The sequence below is a fragment of the Thamnophis sirtalis genome, unplaced genomic scaffold (genome assembly GCF_051295495.1).
Source record: "Thamnophis sirtalis isolate CommonGarterSnake01/CBP01778 unplaced genomic scaffold, rThaSir2_p1.2 scaffold_2, whole genome shotgun sequence".
NCBI lineage: Eukaryota > Metazoa > Chordata > Lepidosauria > Squamata > Natricidae > Thamnophis > Thamnophis sirtalis.
Window position 1 is genome coordinate 176,428,342 of NW_028261382.1, and position 22,782 is coordinate 176,451,123.

A 22,782-nucleotide genomic window follows, 5' to 3' on the forward strand; every position below is an offset into this window, starting at 1 on the left:
CCCCAGGGGTGTTCAAACTTGACAGCTTTAAGACTTGTGGACTTCAACTCCCACAATTCCTCCTCCAGTCATGTTGGCTCAGGAACTCTGGCATTGAAGTGTGTAAGTCTTAAAGCTGTCAAGTTACAAGACCCTTGCACCCCTAACCCTTTAGAAAAAGAACCCCAGGGGTGTTCAAACTTGACAGCTTTAAGACTTGTGGACTTCAACTCCCAGAATTCCTCCTCTCGCTCTTCATCTTGATGATGTGTGGACGGGCGGGGGGAGGGAGCTGGAACCGGTTCTAAACGGCACAGTAGATTTGTGGAACCTCTTCTATAGAAGAGGTTAGAACTGGCAAGGAACCCACCCTTGGTCAGTTGCCAAACATCTGAATTTCGATCACTGGACCATGGGGATGCTGAGATGGCTTTTAAGTGTGAAAAAGGGGCTCCAGTCCCTTTTTTTCACTGATGATGTAACATTGAACGGTCACTAAATGAACTGTTGTAAGTCGAGGGCTCCCTGTGTGAGCCAGCAATGTGCTGCAGCTGTCCAAAAAAGCCAACCCAATCCTAGGCAGTATTAACCAATCAAGATCAGGGGGAAGTGACACGGCTGCTTTAGAATGCCTTGGTAAGACCGCACTTGGAATGCTGCATCCAATTTTGGTCACCACAATGTAAAGAAGATGGTGAGGCTCTGGAAAGAGTGCAGAAAAGATAGTGGGGCGGAGGTGGTTCTGAAGGCTAAGACCGTTTGCGGGAATTGGTTATGTCCATTGTCAATACATTAGATCAGTGTTTCCCAACCTTTGGCAACTTGAAGATGTCTGGACTTCAACTCCCAGAATTCCCCAGCAAGCCAATGGTGGCTGGGGAATTCTGGGAATTGAAGTCCAGACATCTTCAAGTTGCCAAAGGTTGGGAAACACTGTCCTAGACACTTCCCCATCTTCAAGTTGCCAAGGTTGGGAAACACTGCATTAGATTGCTGGAATTAAAAACACTTCTATTCTGCCTCCAGCATTGTAGGCTTGCTCTGGGCATGCAGTTAATTCCACGCTTAGGAATCTCATTCAGATCAAGTTTATTATCAGGCATTCTTAATAGCAAAACTTACAGTTCAGTGTTAAGATACTTCTGACTTTCCACAATCTGTCCCATCACGTGGTGTAAAAAGATGATGATTTCACTCCCATGCTAAGCAGAGATACAAACACTTACTATTCCGGTTCACAAACGCATTCAAACTGACCGGCTATAATCTTTGCATGCAGGCGGGATGCCCCAGCGGCCAATCAGAAGCAGAAATGTCATGGAACTACATTTCCCATAAGGCAATCTCTGCCTACATTTCCCATGAGGTCGTTTCTTAAAGGAGACAGTGCTTAATTCCCACACTAGCTATATACTGCTGGGGCAGCACAGGGTTCGTGAACGTTTTGCTTTCTGCACTTTTCCTCATTACTTTCTGCCTATCTGCCAAGTGTGGTGGAGTCTTTTTTTGGGGGCGGTGGCTGGTTGGCATATGTCTCCAAGGAAACGACCGCCCTCGCAGTAGCCGGTGGAATAAGCCAGGTAAGCAACACAAATCAGTCGCTTCCTGAAATGATGCTGAATGTCCTGTTTCCTGACGCTGCGTCCCTTGTCTCCAGGGAGTGTTGGGTAGGTTTTGATTTGGGAAGAAGGTGGGGACTGGTGATGCCCAGGAGATTTGCCAATAGCTTGTGGTTGGTACTCTTGTGTTTAAGCATGCCAGCAACAACATGATAAGCTATGCATTATTGTAGACACTAGTATACTATTGTCAATACATTGGATTGCTGGAATTAAAAACAATCGAAGTAATCATTTGTGGAAGTGTTTGTGTGAATGAACTCAACTCTCAAGTGAGGCTTGACTTTTGGTGCCATCACTGTGGTTGGCACGTGTTTAAGCATGCCAGCAACAACATGATAAGCTATGCCTTATTGCAGACACTAATCCAGTGTTTCTCAACCTTGGCAACTTGAATATGTCCGGACTTCAACTCCCAGAATTCCCCAGCCAGCGAATGCTGGCTGGGGAATTCTGGAAGTTGAAGTCCGGACATATTCAAGTTGCCAAGGTTGAGAAACACTGCACTAATCTATTGTCAATACATTAGATTGCTGGAATTAAGAATACTTGAATTAATTGAAATGTGTGTGCATAGACTCAAATTTCCAACGAAGCTTGACTTTCAGGGTCATTTTTCTTGACAATATTATGGAAGTATTGTGCATTGCCTCCTGCCATGTAAGTCCCACCTACGTCATGATAGCCAGCTGGGTGGCTTTGGGCCAGTCACCCCCTCTCTTTCAATCCAACCCGCCTCAGAGACTTATATTGTGGGAAAAATAGGAGGAGGAAAGTGTGTTGGATATGCTTCCTGCTTTTGAAGTATTTGTAGAAATGATAAAGGTGGGATTGAATAAATAAAATGTTTCCTTGATTTCCAAAGCTATTATACGATGGAATTTCCTGGTGGTTCCCCCATCCAAGGACCCCTCTGGATTGCATTCTGCCCACCTTAAAAAAGAAAGTCCAAGATTAGCTAGCTATTGTAACCAAGCAAGTTCTTACTATGGAGGGATTGCACAGGCAAAGCCGAAGTAGGATTATTTGTTTTTGGCCTAGGATTAAGATATGATGAGACTGTGGTTTATGTTTATTATTTTTATAAATAGTGGTTTATTCAGCAAACGTTTGTTAACCAAAAGAGGGCTGAAATTTGTGTGGACGCAGCCTTTATCCATGAGAATTCCATTGGTAGATCTCCGGATGCTAATACAAAAACTAAAGCACATTCTTCAAAAATGTGTTTGGTTTGAGTTTAAGGAAGTTATATGAGCTCAACCACTGCTGTTTTTACCATGGTTCAGATTATGCATGCTGTATGAATCTAGTTCATTATGTTTTATTTAAATTGTAAGCAAATTATTACTTATAGAATAGTTTATCAAAGCATAGTTTGGCATAGGACATCTATCAAAAAAGAGCAGTCCTACTGGAATTGCAATACTTTTGGGCAAGGTTTGGCTTTTAGATGTGAAATTTACACGTTTTGTCCCTTAGCATCCCCAGCCCCAATTTGAAGTTTATTGAAATATACAGACATAAACTAAAATTATTACAGTGATGGTATAAAGTTTTGCTATCATTTTCTTTTCTGATGTGGTCATCCCATGCACAATGACCATATCAGAACAATCTGAGTAGACTTATGTTTGTTTAACAATGTTTTAGAGTTATCACAGCCTAGGAAAGAGTATTCTATGGCCTGTATTTCTGCACCTTAATAGCAATAGCAATAGCAGTTAGACTTATATACCGCTTCATAGGGCTTTCAGCCCTCTCTAAGCGGTTTACAGAGTCAGCATATTGCCCCCAACAACAATCCGGGTCCTCATTTTACCCACCTCGGAAGGATGGAAGGCTGAGTCAACCTTGAGCCGGTGAGATTTGAACCGCTGAACTGCAGATAGCAGTCAGCTGAAGTGGCCTGCAGTACTGCACCCTAACCACTGCGCCACCTCGGCTCTTGTCGGAGTTCTCTTCCCAAACACAGAGGGGAGCTGGATTCCTTTTTCAGCCAACCTTCAGAGACAAGAGGGAGCCAAAATCTGAGCAGAGAGGCAGCGTGGTAAGAAGTGAAGGATGCCTCAGGCAGATGGGGAGGCCCTGGGTAGCCCAACACAGGTCGTAGACAGGGAAAATCAAAGCAAAGGTCCCAGAAATTTAGATTGTGCAACTCCTAATGCAAGACTGTCCTTGTTAAGTGCAACATTGCGTGGCATACAACAAAACAGGTAGTCCTTGGGCTTTAAAAAGTTTAATTGTCACAAGTGCATAATTGTCACTATTATGGATTGAAAAATCTAATTATTGCATTTGGGCTTTATTATTGTGTTTGGGCTTTCCCAAATTATTATGCTTTGGCTTTCTTCCAACAAATGCCCATTTTTCAAAAAGAAAGAGTTAAACTTTTTGATCTCAATCTGGAGAGGATCAAAAGAGATGCTGCAAAGCTGATTCCTGTTTCCTGTTTGAGAGTAATCTGAATGCTCTGCTACTGCTTCCACATCAAAGGTCTTCTAATTATTTGGGGAGCACTGGAATAGGCAGCTGAAATGGTAGGGTAGATATCATTAGGATTAAATTATCTAAATTTGTTCATTATTCCTAGCAGACATTAACTGGCCATTGAGGAATATAAATGTTTCTCATCTCTAAATTGTAGTATTTCGTGCAATTTATAAAATAGAGTTCCATTATTTGCCTATGTTCCGTAACTACATTTAAAGGGGAAAAAAGGCAGTCCTGTCCTCTAGTGGTCTTCAGCCCAAAGAGCAGAGACTTCTCCTTATACAGTGTAAAGAAAATTAAAATCTTTGACAATATTATTGTTACAAGGAGGTGGAGCAGCGGAATTACAAGAGAAAAGACGTGGCTGTAGGATAACTATGGAACAGATGTTCATGTGCACGTTTCAAGCCAATATAAAGCTATAAACAAAATCAATCAGCACGCAATGTTATCTTGAGCCTATTACTACCATTATCAGGAAACACATCAGAAATTGCTTTTAAGCCCTGTCTGTCATTTATAGAGAACCAGTGGAACTGTGCAATGAAATCAAAGACATTGGTAAAGATGCATGAAAAGGGAAGAGTCAGGTTGAGGTAAGCCCATCCTGGAATAATCTACTTAAATTGTTGCTAGTAGTCAACACCAAATTTATGTCATATAAGCAATTATTTTATAGTTCCAAGCTGCAACAATTAGTGGATTCTTGTGTGTGTACATACCAGTGGTGGGTTTCAAAAATTGTTCAAACCTACTCTGTGGGTGTGGCCTCCTTTGTGGGAGTGGCTTGCCGCCCATGTGACCGGATGTGAAGATGCCGACAACACTTGTCAGAACCACCTTAAATTATCTCACACACAGCACAGCATGCCTAAGAATAGGATGTAAACTTGTTTTTTAAAAGGCATCTTTGGTTTGCGTTAAAACAACTTCAACACACGCAATGTTCTGATTGCACCACAAACGCAGGAGTCATCCTTACCTTCCACAGAGGCACTGAGGTTTATAAATATGAGCATGATAGTGTAGAATAATCATATCCAAGGGCCAGTGGTGGGTTTCAAAAAAATTTGGAAACTCTTCTGTAGGTGTGGCCTGCTTTCCGGGTCCACTGGTGGAACCTCTTCTAACCGGTTCGGTAGATTTGACGAACCGGTTCTACCGAACAGGTGCAAAGTGGTAGGAACCCACCTCTGGTACATACATACATACATACATACATACATACATACATACATACATACATACATACATACATTATTCTTTTATTTTAGTTGAACTTTAAATATTGTCTTTGCTCAATTCAATACAATATTATTCTAAAATGTGAACTGTGCTACTTCATATAAAGGTGAGCTTATCTAAATTCCTGTTCTGAGTGGTAATTAGACAAAGTCAAATAACTTTATGCTAAACACCAGCCTCCCTTATCTAGGTATCCTCCAAATTCTATTCCTTTAATATCAGTCCCCGTGGGATAATAGCTAGGTCCATTGGAATGGCAGGTTGTATATATGTATATGGAGGATATTCCTGCTTTGGAATGTCTGCAATAGGATTCAAGTCTTCCAAAATGAATGATGTGGTCTAAACCATATTTTTAGTCATTGGCTTTTAAAAATATTGCAGATCTTGCCAAATAGGAGACCCTATTTCCTCAGAGTTACCTAAACTGATATCTGGAGAATATAACAAGAAGTTCAGAAGAGTAGATTGTATAGTATTGGTTACAAACTTGTAATAAATCATATGTTTCTTAAAGGTTTTGCATGGGAATTGCTGATACAAAGACATAGCTTGATAAATCAAATGATATTAATAGAATATTTAACTCACAAGAAGCTTTTTACCTTGGGTTAACTGTATTTATAATTTAAAGCAGATGACATGTATTATTGCAATGTAAATTAATGAAAATCTTGACTGGAAGCTCTTTTGAGGGATTATATTAGTTACCTAGACACATATAAATGAATAGTCATTCAAAAATTATCTTATGAAATATGACAGCTCCCATATGCCATGCAAGCATATTCAAATTGATTTAGGGTGTGAGCAAAGTGCATGACTCTTGATTATTTCTACAATATTTTTTCTAATATTTAAGGTGTCAGATCCAAATTTGTATTTATATATAAATTAGAAGATCATTTCAGCTGAACATGTGGAGCCAAAGAACCTGGTTAACATTCAAGGCAGTTCTTACTCTTGAACAATATAGTAGCATCCATTTCAGCATAAAATTCTGAGGTGATATTTCTGCTTGGTTTATGCTTGTGTATAAATTAATTGTTTCCTATCTCCTTGACAATCTGGGTTGAATCATCGCTGATATTTTTTTTAAACCTGCCAGAAAAAAAAATAGCATCTCTTCACACTTTTTAGCAATATGCATGCTATGGTATTTGAAAACGCATTTCCAATTGATTCTTTTAAATTATACATAGCAGGCTTGTAATGCTCATTGGAGCACAGGCTTTTTGAAAAACGCAGCTAAAATACAGTGTTTTTGGGGGACTTGTGTGGATGCTTTAAATATCTCCTTTCCTTGGTTTACCCTTGCTTTGTAGATATTTCTTTCTTGTTGAAAACATAAATAGAAATGGATAGTGAATGGTGACCTATTTGATAAAGATTAATATTTTGGCCTTTTAAAAAACAAACAAACAAAAAAGCACTATCAACATCCCTGTTTTGGAGTGATGGTTAATTGAGGTCTGGCCTTCATGGTTCATGGATGGATGACTTATTAGATCAGTGTTTCTCAACCTTGGCGACTTTCTCAAGCTGGCTGGGGGATTCTGGGAGTTGAAGTCCACAGGACTTAAAGTCGCCAAGGTTGAGAAACACTGTATTAGACGCTTATTATTTTGATATCTTGAAGAGAGAGTTTTGGAAGTTTTAGTTGGTGGAAAATGTAATTGACGGAGTATATAATATCAGAATTATGTTACTGTGTGCCTGTATTTAAAAATATATATTTATTGCCAGTGTTATGCCTAATTTAGCCTTGGGTTTTAAATGCATTTTTGTCCATTTTCTTTCACATCATTTCCTAATGGTGTGAAAAGCAATTAAGCAATTAATCAGCCTGGTTTTTCTTTTTGTTGTTAAGTACCAACTTCTGTAAAAGAACAAGAAAGGATGGGGAAAATAAATAAATTGAGATTGTACATTGTTGCAAAATTGCATCAAAGCACAGCACAGCAAAAATCAATGTTTCTGATGTGGCTTGTTTCATTATACATACCATCTGTTACTTTTACAGCCTTAGATAACTTATGGCTTGACGGTTTGATGGATTGCTCATACCAAGGCAGAAAGGTGGTTAAGATAAACCCTCATAAAGAAGTGTGTGCTTTTAGTAGTCCATCAAATGGTTGTTTAGAAAATGTACCTTCTGCTTAGTCGTTGCCAAATCTGTTTCTTCAGGAGTTTTGTTAGCTCCTATATTTTATGCTTCCAGGAAAGAAGCATTTTTCCCCCTTTCTGATTACTTTATTTGTGTTTTATTAGTTTTGTAATGTTTGTGTTTTATTTTAGAAGGTAATTTGCTTGTGGTTGCCTCTTATTGTTTAATAATTTAATAACTAAATAAGGTAATTAAGCTGAAGATTTTTAAATTAATTAGCTGCTCCAATGCTTAATTCAGTGTTTTGTAAAGTGTGGATCTCTCAGCGGTCTGAAAAAATCAAAACTGGTTACCAGACTATGTTGAAAAATAACACAGTGTTTTTATTTATTTTATTTATTAAATGTGTTTGCCGCCCAGCCGGCCACAAGGCAACTTTAAAATCCTATCAAACAAATGTGAGAAATAGTAGTGGCAGCCAATCTGTCAGTTTTATTTTTTAATACATTTTAAATATCGATAAACGTAATCCATAAACAAATTTTTTTGGGGGGGGGGTCCTCCATAATTTTTAAACATGGGAAGAGATCCTGAGAAAAATAAGTTTAAGAAACACTGGTTTAATAACGTAGGTGATTCTGCACATATGTTGGCATTAAGGCCAGGTAAATCTTTTGAAGGAAGTTCTTGACAATGCAGAGAAACACATTAAAAAGCCTCTTTTTGGATAATTAAAGCAAAGATTGGCAAATTTTGTATGCTTTCTGACTGTCACCTGTCATATAGGTGGTTCTCAACGTATGGGCACAATTGAACCCCAGATTTCTGTTGCTGAATGAGACCGTTGTTAAGTGAATCTTGCCCCATTTTATGACCTTTTTGCTCGTGTTAGTAAGGGAATCACGGCAGTTGAGTTAGTAACACAGCTCTTAAGCGGATTTTGCTCGTCAGAAGGTGCAAACAATAATCCCATGATCCTGCAGCCATCATAAGAATGAATCAGTTGCCAAGTGTCTGAATTTTGATCACTTGACCATGGAGATGCTTGTCATGGTCGTAAGTGTGAAAAACAGTCATGAGTCTTTTTTTTTCAGTGCTTGTGGAACTTCGAACAGTCAACCAAATTAACTGTTGTAAGTCAATAGCAATAGCAATAGCAGTTAGACTTATATACCGCTTCATAGGGCTTTCAGCCCTCTCTAAGCGGTTTACAGAGTCAGCATATCGCCCCCAACAACAATCCAGGTCTTCAAGTCCTCAAGTCCTCAAGTCAAGAACTACCTGTAGTTGTAATTGCACAACCTTTTTTCATGAAGAAGCAGCCTCACCCTCCTCTGTGCTCGAATATTGTTAGCTGTTTGTGGATCAACAACATTTGTGAGTTTAGGACACAATGATTTCCTGCTTCACTGACCTTTAATTACTTTTGATTGTTTGTTTTTTTTAGTGTCGGATTCCTTGTTCCCATCCTCGCTGACAACGTATCGCCATGAATATGCAATTTTTTATAGTTGCTGGTATTCTGGTACATTGTGTGTTCCTGATCTCTATCTTTGACATTTATTTCACCTCTCCTCTGGTCCATGGAATGACTCCTCATCAAATTCTGCTGCCGCCACCCGCGCAACGCTTGGTACTGTTCGTTGCGGACGGTCTGCGTGCAGATTCACTATATACGTTGGATGACGGGGGCAATTCTAATGCACCTTTCCTTAGGTAACTTCCTTCCAGTGTTTGTTATAAGTATTGGTTGCTGAGGGAAAGAAGTTGTTATTCAAGTCTGGGTGTTGAAATTATGTAATTCGATTCTTATTTTTAATAGCAGTAGCAGTAACAATAGCAGTTAGACTTATATACCGCTTCATAGGGCTTTCAGCCCTCTCTAAGCGGTTTACAGAGTCAGCATATCGCCCCCAACAACAATCCGGGTCCTCATTTCACCCACCTCGGAAGGATGGAAGGCTGAGTCAACCCTAAGCCGGTGAGATTTGAACAGCCGAACTGCAGAACTAGCAGTCAGCTGAAGTAGCCTGCAGTGCTGCATTTAACCACTGCGCCACCTCGGCTCTTAATAATTTTCTTAAGGGAAAAACCCCAAGTACTTAACTATGACATTATGAGCAATTACAGATTGCTCTACAGATTCAATGAATCAATGCACCAGACTGAAGTTGGCAGCAGTCGAACTCCAATACATCTGGAGGACACTAATCTTACGTAAAAAAAATTAGTGCATGATTTGGACCTGAATGTTGGGTAACCACTGATTGTTCTCAAAGTTTGTGGGATTCTGTGTACCAGCCTCATCTGAAAATGAGAATTACTTTGAATTTGTTTCCCTTTTCGGTCTCTGAACACAAACACTGGTGGCTGGAATGACTGCGATATAGAATTGTTTCAGCCACATCAGTTCTTTCCACTTATTAAACCATTTCTTTTTCATGGGTTCATAGTATTGAAGATATAATCAGGGTTTGGGGTCGTAAATATAATTTTAAAAAAAACAAAACCAAAATCCCTACAAGTGATCCCTATTAGCTAATGAAGAAGTATAATAAGATTACTATCAAAGATTTTTGTTTTTCATTTGCTGAATCTGTTTCAGCATTTTATACATCTTTACTCATGACTGGTATTAGAACAGTCTTTTTGAAACTTGGCAACTTTAAGATGTGTGGATTTCAACTCCCAGAATTCTCTAGCCAGCATGGCTGACTAAATAATTTTGGGAGTTGAAGTCCATACATTTTAAAGTTGCCAAATTTCAGAAAGAGTGTACTATAGATTAAGCTGTGCATGTCATGCAGAAGTGTTTTAGGTTTAACATTATGCTTGAATTGAATTACTAGCTTACTTGTCTAATGCTTAGATATGGGCATTCTTGTTTTTACAAGCGGACTCCATGATATCGTCCCCTGTTTTTCATGGCAGCCTAAAGATTCAGTACTTGAAATGTAACTGAGCTATGCCAACAGCTTTTTAATTTGGAATCAATCTTTCTTTCCAGGAATATCATAGCTTCACGAGGCAGTTGGGGAGTATCTCACACTCGTGTTCCAACAGAATCTAGACCTGGGCACGTTGCTCTAATAGCTGGATTTTATGAAGATGTCAGTGCTGTTGCTAGAGGTATGGAACTTCCAATTTATTTCAACAAAAAAGAAAGGACTCTCTGGGTCTTTTGCAGCTCCTTTCGCTATATAAGGAACACAGGAACTGCTGTGTGTAAATTAGATTGCCGATTTGTGGCAATTTTCTCTGCATCCTATCCTACTTTATTATTCTGGAAGACCTCTGATATAAATGGAAAATGAGATAGTGGTGTTAAGCTGTAGTTTGGTTAATTATGCTTTATTGAATGACTGTAATCATACCTGGGTAAGCTTACGTTTCATCATAAACCATAACGTGGTTTATTTCATTTTATTTTAGTATATTAAAGAACTCAGTCTATGTCTTTGAAATCCACTCATTTAATCTTTTGTAAATGGTAGTTACTACTTTGTAGAATTATGGCAGTATGTCAGCTTTCCATTATGAGAACACAACTTAAATGCAATCAGGTATCAGCGTTTGAGACTAGTGTTCAACTTTTATTACTGTGTCTAAATGATATTTGCAGCACAATACTGTGTATGATTATCATTAGCTTTAGTGGGGTATGTTCTTAAATAAATCTGAACAGAACTGCAGTCCTAATTTCATTCTCATTCTCTCTCTCCCCCCTCCCTCCCTATATATGTATAAATTTATATATTCATTCATATTATAAGAAAATAAACATGAATCCTTCTTTATATATATATTGCTGATTGTACAGCATGTTATATTACAAATGAAAACAAAGAAAGGATAGTCAAAAGAATCCAGTATTGTTTTATTTGTTTGAATTGTTTAATAAGTCATAATTAAAAGAAGCTGCAACTTTACATGATACTATATATGAATAATATTATAGTATCATGTAAAGTTGCAGCTTCTTTTAATTTAATTCACAATAATATTTGTGACCTTTCTTTTAAATTTCCAATACCATTGATGTTTTTCAGATAGATTCCTCAGGCAATTTTTAGTAAACATTGACAGAAAAGTAAATTGAAAATTATGATTTCTATGTAAGAATTTTGAACTATTTTCAAATTTTCTACACAAAAATGATAATTTCCCCATGTTAAAAATAAGTATGTAACTTGCTAATTAAATGTGATGATGTAGATTCACTTTCTCCAAGTGAACATAATGCCTTTATAGCTTTTAACAACTGGCACCAAATCTTACTTTTCTATCTTTAAAAAAAGCAAATAGCTTCAGCAAAGCATCTTTTGATTTACAGGATGGAAAGAAAATCCGGTGGAATTTGATTCTATTTTCAACGAAAGTAAATATACTTGGAGCTGGGGAAGTCCAGATATTCTACCTATGTTTGCTAAAGGTGAGCGTATCTTAGAGTTAATGATTCTTTGTTTATAAAATATTAAAATATTTATAATTAATTGCAATAACCAGAAGTCTTTTGAATGTTCACTTCCTAGAAAAACCCTATGTAGGACATACAAACTCTGATGGTCATCCTTCTTTGATGACAACATGCACCTCTGCACTAAATGTTCTCCTGAAGCACTATAATTGTGGATACAATTTGGGGATTTTCAGTGAATTTGTCTTCTGACTATTTTAGTCCATGCATGTTTTTAAAATACTGCCTCGATCATTGGTAGATTAATTTTCCTCAAAAGGTAAAAAATAAAAACAAAAACATATTCAGTACTGTGCAAGGGTCTTGGGCTGCCATAATGACTATATAATATTATGCTTTGTTTGATAAGGAGTTTGTTATAAGTCCAAGACTCCTGTTACTAGCTTCCCATCATTTTGGTAGTTGTTTACATATCGATAGAAGGAAATATCTTTTTTAGCGAAATTATCCATGTAAAAGTGTGTGAGCAGCTGCTAAGAGCTGGTGTGAAACAACTCTTGGTACTTTAAAGTACATTTGAGTGAAGCTAAAATATGTTTTGAGAAGACTTAGGCAAACTGAATTAAAAAATATACTAATCCTTTTCTTCATCTGGAATGTTTGCAGGTGCTACTGGTGATCACGTTTACACCAATTGCTATAAAGCTGAAAGAGAGGACTTTGCAGCTGAAGATGCCACTATACTGGACACTTGGGTTTTTGACCAGGTTAAGGTGAATAAAAATCTTCATTTTGCATCCCTTTGATGTGACTGGCAGATTATAGCTGGCAAATTTGTGCTATCTCCTTTACTCCTTCTTGTTTCTGGGGTTTTTTTTTTAAACAGTGTGGTGCATTTTAAATAAAGTTGGCTTTTAGGTAGTGTTCAGTATTTAGGACAATTTTAGGTTGGATTTTCTTGTCCTTCGTTTGTAGTACGTGTCCGAATTTCCATCTGAAGAAAGAATGAGAGATTTCTGTTGCAGAATGCAAAGAGAACTGATGTCTTTAAATTATGAATATTCCTACTTCCTGCTACCCAAGTAGTCCTTCAGTATTTTTTACTTCGGATTTCTTTTTGTTATACCGTAAAAGTCAGTGGGAAAAGAATCTGAGGGTTTGTAGAAATTTATTTATTTATTTATTTATTTATTTATTTATTTATTTATTTATTTATTTATTTATTTATTTATTTATTTATTTGTCTTGTATACCGCCCACTCCCGGAGGACTCCGGGCGGCTCACAAAAGACAAGGGAAAAGGGGGAAAAAGACAAAGACAACATATTAAAAACAAAACCAACATTCACAATTTCCATGGAGGTCGATGCTTCTCAGCTCCCCCCCAGCCTGCTGGAGCAGCCAGGACTTGGTGGCTTTGTGGAAGGCCAGGAGGGTAGTAAGGATCCGGATCTCAACAGGGAGCTCGTTCCAGAGGGCCGGAGCTGCAACAGAGAAGGCTCTCGGAGACTAATAGGTAGCCAGTGCAACTCGCGGAGGATAGGTGTAACGTGGGTGTACCTTGGTGCACCCACAATCGCTCGCGTGGCTGCATTCTGGACTAATTGGAGTCTTCGAACACTCTTCAAGGGCAGCCCCATGTAGAGCACATTACAATAATCCAGTCTTGAGGAAATGAATATAGGGTCCACATCCTATAGAGGAATTTATCTAAATGTCTTCCTTCCAGGTTCTTCTATGTGATAATTGCCGATACAAAAGTTCTAACTTTCTGGTTAGAATCGTTTCTGGTGCTCAGAGTAATTTACTTGGTTTTCTGTTCTAGGATTTCTTCAACTTGGCTAAAAACAATGAAACATTGTTTTCTAAACTTCATGAACAAAAAATCATTTTCTTCCTGCACTTATTAGGATTAGATACAAATGGTCATGCTCATCGGCCTCATTCAAGGTAAAATTTTATTTATTTGTTTATTTGTTAAATTTCTAGGCCGCCCAATACCGGAGGATTCCAGGCGGCTAATGTATGCTTTATATATTTTAAATATAACATAAGTATAACCAAAGCTATACAATTTTAAATATCTTTAAATTATAGCACCGGTTATTCAGTGGATTCAGTACTTGATGTTACTTCCAACTGATGATCAAATTGTTTACAGATATAGGTTACAGTATATAAATGATTATGAATGATGCTGATCCTTTATTGAAAGTGCTGTATTTGTATAAACATGTGTGAGAAGTCTTTATATGTCTCTTTGATGTTCAGCCTCCCTCCCCCACCCTTTTATTATTTTTTCCTTTTCCCATTCTGTTTAATTAATTAAAGGCATTTTTGCAGAGTACATTTGATATAAGTGAGAGAATTAACAATGTGCCTAAATCCTCCACTGAAATAGAATTAAAAGGACACAATTATATTTGAACAATTTCTTTTGTGTGATTTAATTTTCAGTTTTATTTCAATTGATTTCTTTACAGTGATTATATCTATACCAAGTGAGAGATAAATTTATGACTCTGGAAAAAAGAGGTTAATTCATTTATGTAAACGCTGTAGTTTAGACAGTTTGCTAACACTTTGTACCATAATCTTTGTAGGAAAGCATTAAGCTTTTTAATAATTCTCAAATTAAGAAACATCATGTGTTAGACAAATGAGAGGTTTCAAATATCTTGTGAAGAGCATGAAAGAGAATGGAACAAAAATTGCTAATGAGGACAAGATCAGTTTCATGAGCATGGCTCCCTCTGCAATAATAATAAAAGTTATTTATTTGGTTGATGGAAGGACTGGGGCATTCTATATAATAAGTGTTAATATCTTCTACTAAAATTAAATAATAATGTAATAGTAACAAACGAAGGAAAAGAAAAATGTTTAAACTGGACTATATAGACAGCTGGAATAGAAAGAACAGAATGACAATACAGGTTAATACCATTACATTCGGAATGTGCAGGTGAAAAAATAGCAGCTTGTAATAAAAAAAAATTTTTCAAGCACTTTCATCTAAATAAACTTGCATTTTGACTGTTTCATTTTTTATACAATATCATGTTTGAAAATTAAATGCTTGGAGTGCTTTAAATCCAGTTCTGTAATGTGAAGAAAGGAATATTGTACAAAATTAACCACGTAGAGGATATTTCAATGCTTTTATTACTGTGGTTGGTGCTATTTTTAAACCTTGTGTAAATGTACTTCTAGATTCATAGTTACAATATTTTGCTTTTTCTGTAGGGAGTATAAGAACAATATCAGGAAAGTTGATGAAGGTGTACAAGAAATTGTTTCGTTGGTTGAGGACTTCTATGGAAATGATGGCAGCACAGCCTTTATCTTAACATCTGACCACGGAATGACAGACTGGGGTGAGATTATGTTTCACTATAAAGGTTCAGCTCAGAAAATCTTTGTCCATTTTGTCATTCCATGTTTTGGAATGCTGGCTGGGGAATTCTGGGAGTTGAAGTCCAGACATCTTCAAGTGGCCAAGGTTGAGAAACACTGGTCTAAAGAAATGAAGTGCCTGAGGCATCTGTAGGAATTTGAGTAAACCTTAGTTTTAGGTTGTTGGTAGTAGTAGATACATAGAAATACTTTATGAATAATTGAAGATCCAGATTGGGGCAATCCTTCAGAAGCTCAAGGGCAGTTGAGGGTAAACTGCGAGGCAAAAAGGGAGAGTTGCATGAAGACATAATTTGAGTGGTATAGACGCTGCAGACTACACTCTAGATCAGCAGTGTCAAACTCAACGCCCAGGGCAGCCCATTATCGCTGGCAGAGCTCTTGAGTCACCGCAGGCACCCCTGACATGATTGACGTATAGCTGGCCACCTCCACCCCGCTTCCCGAGGTCAAACACAACGCTGATGCGGCCCTCAAGTTTGACACCCCTGCTCTAGATGAACGGAGCAGAGAAATGATATTCAAAAGCCAGTTTTTTAAAAATAAAAATAATAAACAAAAAAAAAACACCCTACTTGGAACAACTTATATCCTCCGACGTTACCTTAACAGTTCCTAGGTCCTTGGTTAGGACTCGAGCTGTTGAGCTACCAGCCAGCCCCAAAGGCTGTGAATCTCACCAAAGATTAACCACATAATAATAATAAAACAACTTGATTTATTTTCTGTATGTTTAGGGACTCATGGAGCAAGTCATCCATCAGAAACATTGACACCCCTAATAGCTTGGGGAGCAGGAATCAAATATCCTCAGACAGTTACCTCACAGCAATATGACGATATATTTTTAAAAGGTAAATGTAATTACTTGTGTAATACCTATAATTACCATTTTTATACATACATTATTAAAAGACAGTTTTTAGTGTTATTAGCTGCTTCTACTGTTACATCGATAAAATCCTCATTAAATGAATGGGGAATAAAAGTTTACTAGAAACCATTACGTTTATATGAATTCTCTCACTGCTCAAAAACATTTGAGCCACTGTTTCTCATATTCGTAATGCAAACCCTCCTTTGCAGAAAATAAATTTTACTTGAAACTTTTGATTTGTGGGCCTGATTTTATGAGCCACGTGTAGTTTTAAACAAGGCTAGTTTGGTTCCTTGTCATCTTTATTCAAACCTAATTTAAAAGATTATTGCATTTAAATTAATCGTAAATTACCAGATTTTTAGGTAACGTTAATTTTTCTTCATGATGCCTGAAATCCACAGCATTCTTCTTGCTTGCCCAGGTATCCTGCTTCCCACATTTAATCTTCACTTTGCTCATATTGTTTAAGATCATACCCTCTGTGAATATGAATCATTCTTGTTTCCAAGGCTGATTTTCGTAGATTGGAAATGTGAGGGATAATTAAGCTTAAAATTAACTGCATAGTGTAATAATCCAAGCTAAAAATAGGCGTATCCTCCACCACTTAAAAGGGCACATTAATTGAAATGCTAAGATGGACATAACATTATCCAAGTGTAAGAAATTACTCATAAATGCTGTACTCATTAACAGAACCAGTCATCTCAGGTTAAACCAAGTATTCAGGTCATCTTTGCAATGCTGGTAGTGTTTTTGGAACTAATAAAATAAATAAAAAATGAACATAGCAAGCATATAGTTCTAAATAGAATTTTATCTAATATATCTGGGATGGAAAAAAATGTTCTTTGCTAGAGAGACTATTGGCTGTTTAATGGTAAATTAACTAGTAATCTGGATTTGGGCAATGAGCCACAGAACTATGGCCAGATTGGTTAAAAAATGCATGATTTTAGTATATGTTGAAACTCTCTGCATTAACTGTTTCTGGAATCAATTCCTAGTTTATATTATTTAGTGTATTTATCTGGCTGCCCATCCACCTTGAAGTAGATTACCTGCTAAACCCTAATCAGTGATTTAACGAGATATAGCTCTCCACCCAAGAGAAGGTCTTGGATATTCTGATGTGTAGCTTTTCCTTTGTGATTCTTATTAAAGTGATTTGTGCTCCCTTGAGTAAATTTCTTAATACTATGTTCTGCAACTGAAGCACAAATATATTTGAATGTGAAGAAAAAGGTTATCAGAAGAATAAGCTTATAACTACTAAGTATCAAAAAAGTTTTCTTTTCCCTTCATAAATTATCATTCTGTTTTCCTCATTTACAGAATGGAAGCTGGAGATGTGGAGGCGCCAAGATGTGAATCAGGTATCTGGTTGCTTCCAACCCATTGTTTCTAGTAACTTACTTTATTTTAAGATGGTGGAAAGAAACATAATTATGATAATAAGTTATATTAACATGGGAGTCCCCTCTGCCTCCAGTTTTTTTTATGCCTGCCTGCCTTTCATCTAATCTATCTCGCAGGTTTATTCTCTTTGATCGCTGTTTTATTCATTGTTTATAGCAAAAATTTAAAATGGGTTTACCCGCTGATAGTATATACATGGCCCATGCTTTCAGCACAAGAACTGCACTATGGTGGGAATATTATATCTGTAATACCCTTCCTGATTTCTAAAGCTACATTGCTTGCTCATCTTTTGTTACCGATATGGAGACAATTTTGTTTGCAGATCTTTTTTTCTCATAATATAAGTTCCTATCAGTGGTGCGTTTCAAATTTTTTTAGAACCTCTTCTGTAAGTGTGGCCTGCTTTGTGGGAGTGGCTTGCTGGCCATGTGGCCCAGTGGGAATGGCTTGGCAGACTGGGTGGGCATGGCCAACTTGTAAAATGTGGTGAAACTCACTTAACAACGCTCTTGCTTAGCAACCAAAATGTTGGCTCAGAAACTCTGGCATTTGAAGCACACAAGTCTTAAAGCTGTCAAATTACAAGACCCTTGTACCCCTAACCCTTTAGGAAAAAAAACTCCAGGGGTGTTCAAACTTGACAGCTTTAAGACTTTAAGGTTTAGATAGGACTCTTAGAGGAGGACGGGGCGATTGGTGAGCCAGCAAGTCAGTGAGTGGCGGGCGGGGCAAGCATGGTGCGGACGGGCGAGGGGAGGGAGCTGGAACCGGTTCTAAATGGCACGGTAGATTTGTGGAACCTCTTCTATAGAAGAGGTTAGAACTGGCAGGAACCCAGCCCTGGTTCCTATCCATTAAACATGGGAACAATTTTTTAATTATCTGAAATGATGTCATATGTATATGGATATATAAATGTTTCATGAAAATACATCATAAAAGAAACTTCACCTTTAATTATACTTAAGTATACATTTAAAGAGAGACTTTTTTTTCTGCTTGTAGGCTGACATTGCACCACTGATGGCTTCCCTTATTGGAGTTCCTTTTCCTCTGAACTCAGTGGTAAGTTAATGCTATTTTTCTTCTCTAATCTACGTCATGGACTTGTTGTTTTAGGGGGAAGAGAAGACTTTAAAGAAGCGGGTATAAATTTAACAGATAAATAAAAAATAACCCATACTTTTTGGAGAAATTATCCATTTGAAAAGTTGTTTTATATTACCTTGGGGGAAAGAAACCTTAGTCATTCTCATGCTTTAATCTATGTGTGGTTGGAAAAATGTATTTTATTGGGGGCTCAGATAATTATTGCTCCAGTTGAGCGTGGGTGTGTGAGAGAGAGAGAGACGGAGATTAATAATCCGATCATTTGATAATTGAATCACTTCTTCAAATCACAGTCACCCTCTTTATGACTTCATAGCAGCTGTCTGTCATGAGATTATAGTGCCACATGAAGTGAACTGAAATTTCTAATGTTCCAGCTTATGGAAAGGAGAAATTGTGTCTTCAATCTTTAATAAGCAAAACACTTGCCTAATAATTGTCACATCTATCAACCAACCTTTATAAGGAGCAGTCAGGTTAAAATATTGTGACTCAGTAAAACAACCTCTGAAAGAAGAGAACGTAATTTGTAAACCATGATGGTTCTGTCTGATATGCAATGATATGCATCTACTCTCTTTCTCACAATGGGCTAGCTAAACCCATTTGTTTTTTGGGAAGTTATCTAAAGGGGTCAGTTTTACATAACATTCTCTGGACAGTTTTCTTCAATGTGCACGGAGGCTCCTGTTTCAAAGCTGGCATTTGCTCTACTGTTAGTAGAAGGTGCGTACTGATTCATTGTGAATAATATGGTTCTCTAATTCTGAAGATACTGTTTTACTTTATGTGTTGTAAAAGGTCCTAGATCTTAGTAAAAATGCTTGCTTTTCTAGCCCTGGATTATGCTGCTAAATATTAATTCTACTTTTTTGCCCCCCCAGGGTGTTTTACCTCTTGAATACTTGAATAATACTGCTCATTTTAAGGCAGAGAGCATGCTTACCAACGCTGTCCAGATTCTTGAACAATTTAAGGTGTGTAAGCTATTGCTGAAAGATGTAAACTGCACATTCATATGGATATTTCCAGTAGAAACATCTGATTGTCATAGCAGAAATAGAAACAACATAGCTAATTATAGAGTACATACACCGTACTTATAATTTACTATGATGGTAGGATTATTGCTAAATCAAAAACAATAGTATTATGGAAAAGCTAGCTTAAATCCTTAAAACCTTTTTAAAAAAAAACTGGAACAGCCCATATTTTCCATCATATTAAAAAAAATCTAAATGTTTCATGGAACTTGTTTATTAAAACATAGAGTTTACTGTAATTTCTATGGGTTGAAGTTGTATAACTGATGTGAATTGATGTCATCGAAAGCAGTGCATTCTAATCAAGGTGTAGAATTGCTCCCATAATTCAATTCTGATATTATTAGAACTGACATGCATCCTATTCCAACCACTAGAAGATGATTTAGAGTTGAAGTTTAAATTTCCGTTGTCACTATTTATTGCTTCCTGATACACAAAATAGAGGTTAGGTCTTTAAGCTGCTTGACAGCAGGATCCTTCAAGGACAATAGGCCCCTCCAGTGTGAAGATCTAGTAATTAATATTATTGTGGCTGAAATCGGGAAATAAATCCTAAGTGAATTTTGGAAATCATTCGCTAAAGAGGGTTGCCTATCTCCCTCTTAACTGGGTTTTTTCCACATTCAAAGACTTTAATTTTGAGAAGAGTTTTGGGTAATAAATTGTTCTGTGTGAACAACTTTTACCACTGCTAACCTTGATCTTTAAGATATATCTTACTAATTTATTAATTATTTTCACACATAAATGGCATCATTATTTACCTTAGTTACGGTTAATAGTCACTTCTAACCCTTTAAGAGAGAAAGCATAGCTCTCCTATTTTTAAAAACACTTGTAATTTCCAATTTCAGGTATTGATTTATGAGTCTGCAACTTTTATTACATTGGCCTCTTAGGATAAATCAGGTAGTTTCCAGGAAGTTTGGGAGAAGTTATTTAATTCTGGATGCATATCTGTTTTGTTCTTTTATGTTATTCTTTAATTTTTTAGCATGTAAAACACCTGGAGCTATGAGACTTAAGTTATAAATTCCTAAAAGTGATGCTGAATTTGATGCTTACATAAGATTCATAATCCTCTCTTCTTGCTGTTTTATTTAATAGCATGTATTTATTTATTAATTATTTCTTCAATGTATAATATTATTTTGCCTCCTAAGGCAAAATAATATTATACATATCATTGCAGCCTCAAATCCGACAATATGTAGGGGAGAAAAATTCATTTATAATCAAATAATGGAAGAGATCTACTGGGGAGGAACAAAATGAAAACCATAATGTTTGTTTCTGTCACCCATTTTATTCAAAATTACTTTAATTAACAGTGCTGGTTATTTTTTTTTCTTGTGTGTTCAGGTTAAGATGGTTCAGAAGAAGAAAACTACATTATCATTCTTGTTTTCGCCATTCAAGTAAGTACATGTTCCATTCTTAGAATATATCTTTTTAAGCCAGTCATAAAGGAATGAAAGGGAATGAAAATTTCTGAATATTATACTGAAACTAAGTTAATCAGAAAAAATGAAAATTGGACAAGATTAGTATTTGGGGCATCAAAAAAATAGAACCCACAATTTAAAATCAGAGCCTGAGCTGAATTTCTTTCTAGACATAATTGAAAGGGAAAGCAAAGCTATGATGCAATTTAAATGTGAGACATAATATAATATTATAATATTGTGACCTGAAACCGCATAGAGCAATGTGGCTTAATCATAAAAAAATAAAAATAGCAAGCAATAGCAAGAAATTCTGAGATCTCCTGCTGTCAAATTCATTGTATTAGTAAATTGTTGGCAATTATGGGCATGAAAATGATCCCTGTAGAAATAGTGCATTTAAAAATAGTGATGGCAAACATTAAGAGCCAAGGTGGCGCAGTGGTTAAATGCAGCACTGCAGGCTACTGCTAGATCAGCAGTTCAGCGGTTCAAATCTCACCGGCTCAGGGTTGACTCAGCCTTCCATCCTTCCGAGGTGGGTAAAATGAGGACCCGGATTGTTGGGGGCAATATGCTGACTCTCTGTAAACCGCTTAGAGAGGGCTGAAAGCCCTATGAAGCGGTATATAAGTCTACTGCTATTGCTATTGCTATTAATCAGATGAAATTTCTTATAAGAGCTTATCATAATGATATATTTTTATTGCAGATTTGAGTTCTGGACTATCAATATTTTTTTTTCTAATGGAATACAATTATGTAATAGAAATATTTTTTGTCAGTTATGCTCCTCAGATGGAATAAATTGCATCTCATAAGGGACAATTTACAAAGCATTGTACAACAAACACTGTTGTTTTATCTTGTAAATAATTGTCTTCACATTGTAACTTATATTTTGGAATCTAAGCAGCTTCTCTTCATCAGAGTTGTTAATCCTGTTTTAAAGTCTATGACCCTTGCATATAAATTCAGTGAGCTGAAAGATCTAGTTAGCATTAATCAAAATGATCCAGATTAATCACATTCTTAATTTTAATATGCAATTATTAATAAGACATTCAGCTGTATAAAATAATATGCTGTATAATGTTCTGTTTTATATACTTTTCTTTTGTAAAACTTGATTCTTTTGAACAGACCCCTTAGGCTTCTTAATTTCTCCAGAAACCTTTGTTTGGACTGCATCCAATCCAATTTTTGATTAAAAGTAATTATTGATAAATATGTATTTAATGAATTTATCAGTAAGCATACGGTGAACTGGTTCAATTTATTGCTTTTAAAAGAATCTTTAAAGTTGTGCTTTTTATTCCATCTTTCCCAAAACAGTAATAAAAGTGATATATTAAAGTATTCTGTCTTGCACAGATCTCTCTCTGAATCAGAACAAATTGACATTCTGAGAAAAACAAGGATATCTATTCAACATGAGAAATATGAGGAAGCTGTAAGTAACTCCATGAGCCTATTTCCTTTGGTTTTATCTGTGTTAATTTTAAAATATATTTGTTACATTTATAACTTAATGTTATAAATGTTAACTGTTTTTCTTTTTGGCCCATTATCTAATGGTGTAAGGATACTTTTCTAATATGTGAG

At 36.5% G+C, this 22,782-nt stretch overlaps 1 protein-coding gene across 1 annotated transcript in view; it reads left to right on the forward strand.

Annotated features, from left to right (window-relative positions):
- Positions 1 to 1,499: 1,499 nt before the first annotated feature.
- The window catches only part of PIGN (phosphatidylinositol glycan anchor biosynthesis class N), a 64,352-nt gene continuing 43,069 nt past the window's right edge, over positions 1,500 to 22,782 (forward strand). The window contains exons 1-13 of the mRNA XM_087707576.1: positions 1,500 to 1,559; positions 8,888 to 9,156; positions 10,448 to 10,569; positions 11,774 to 11,872; positions 12,524 to 12,630; positions 13,683 to 13,807; positions 15,104 to 15,234; positions 16,012 to 16,128; positions 17,490 to 17,530; positions 18,582 to 18,641; positions 19,571 to 19,663; positions 21,095 to 21,150; positions 22,552 to 22,630. Coding sequence (XP_087563702.1) covers positions 8,930 to 9,156; positions 10,448 to 10,569; positions 11,774 to 11,872; positions 12,524 to 12,630; positions 13,683 to 13,807; positions 15,104 to 15,234; positions 16,012 to 16,128; positions 17,490 to 17,530; positions 18,582 to 18,641; positions 19,571 to 19,663; positions 21,095 to 21,150; positions 22,552 to 22,630 — 1,257 coding nt within the window. The 5' untranslated portion in view covers positions 1,500 to 1,559; positions 8,888 to 8,929. The remainder of the gene's footprint in view (positions 1,560 to 8,887; positions 9,157 to 10,447; positions 10,570 to 11,773; positions 11,873 to 12,523; positions 12,631 to 13,682; positions 13,808 to 15,103; positions 15,235 to 16,011; positions 16,129 to 17,489; positions 17,531 to 18,581; positions 18,642 to 19,570; positions 19,664 to 21,094; positions 21,151 to 22,551; positions 22,631 to 22,782) is intronic.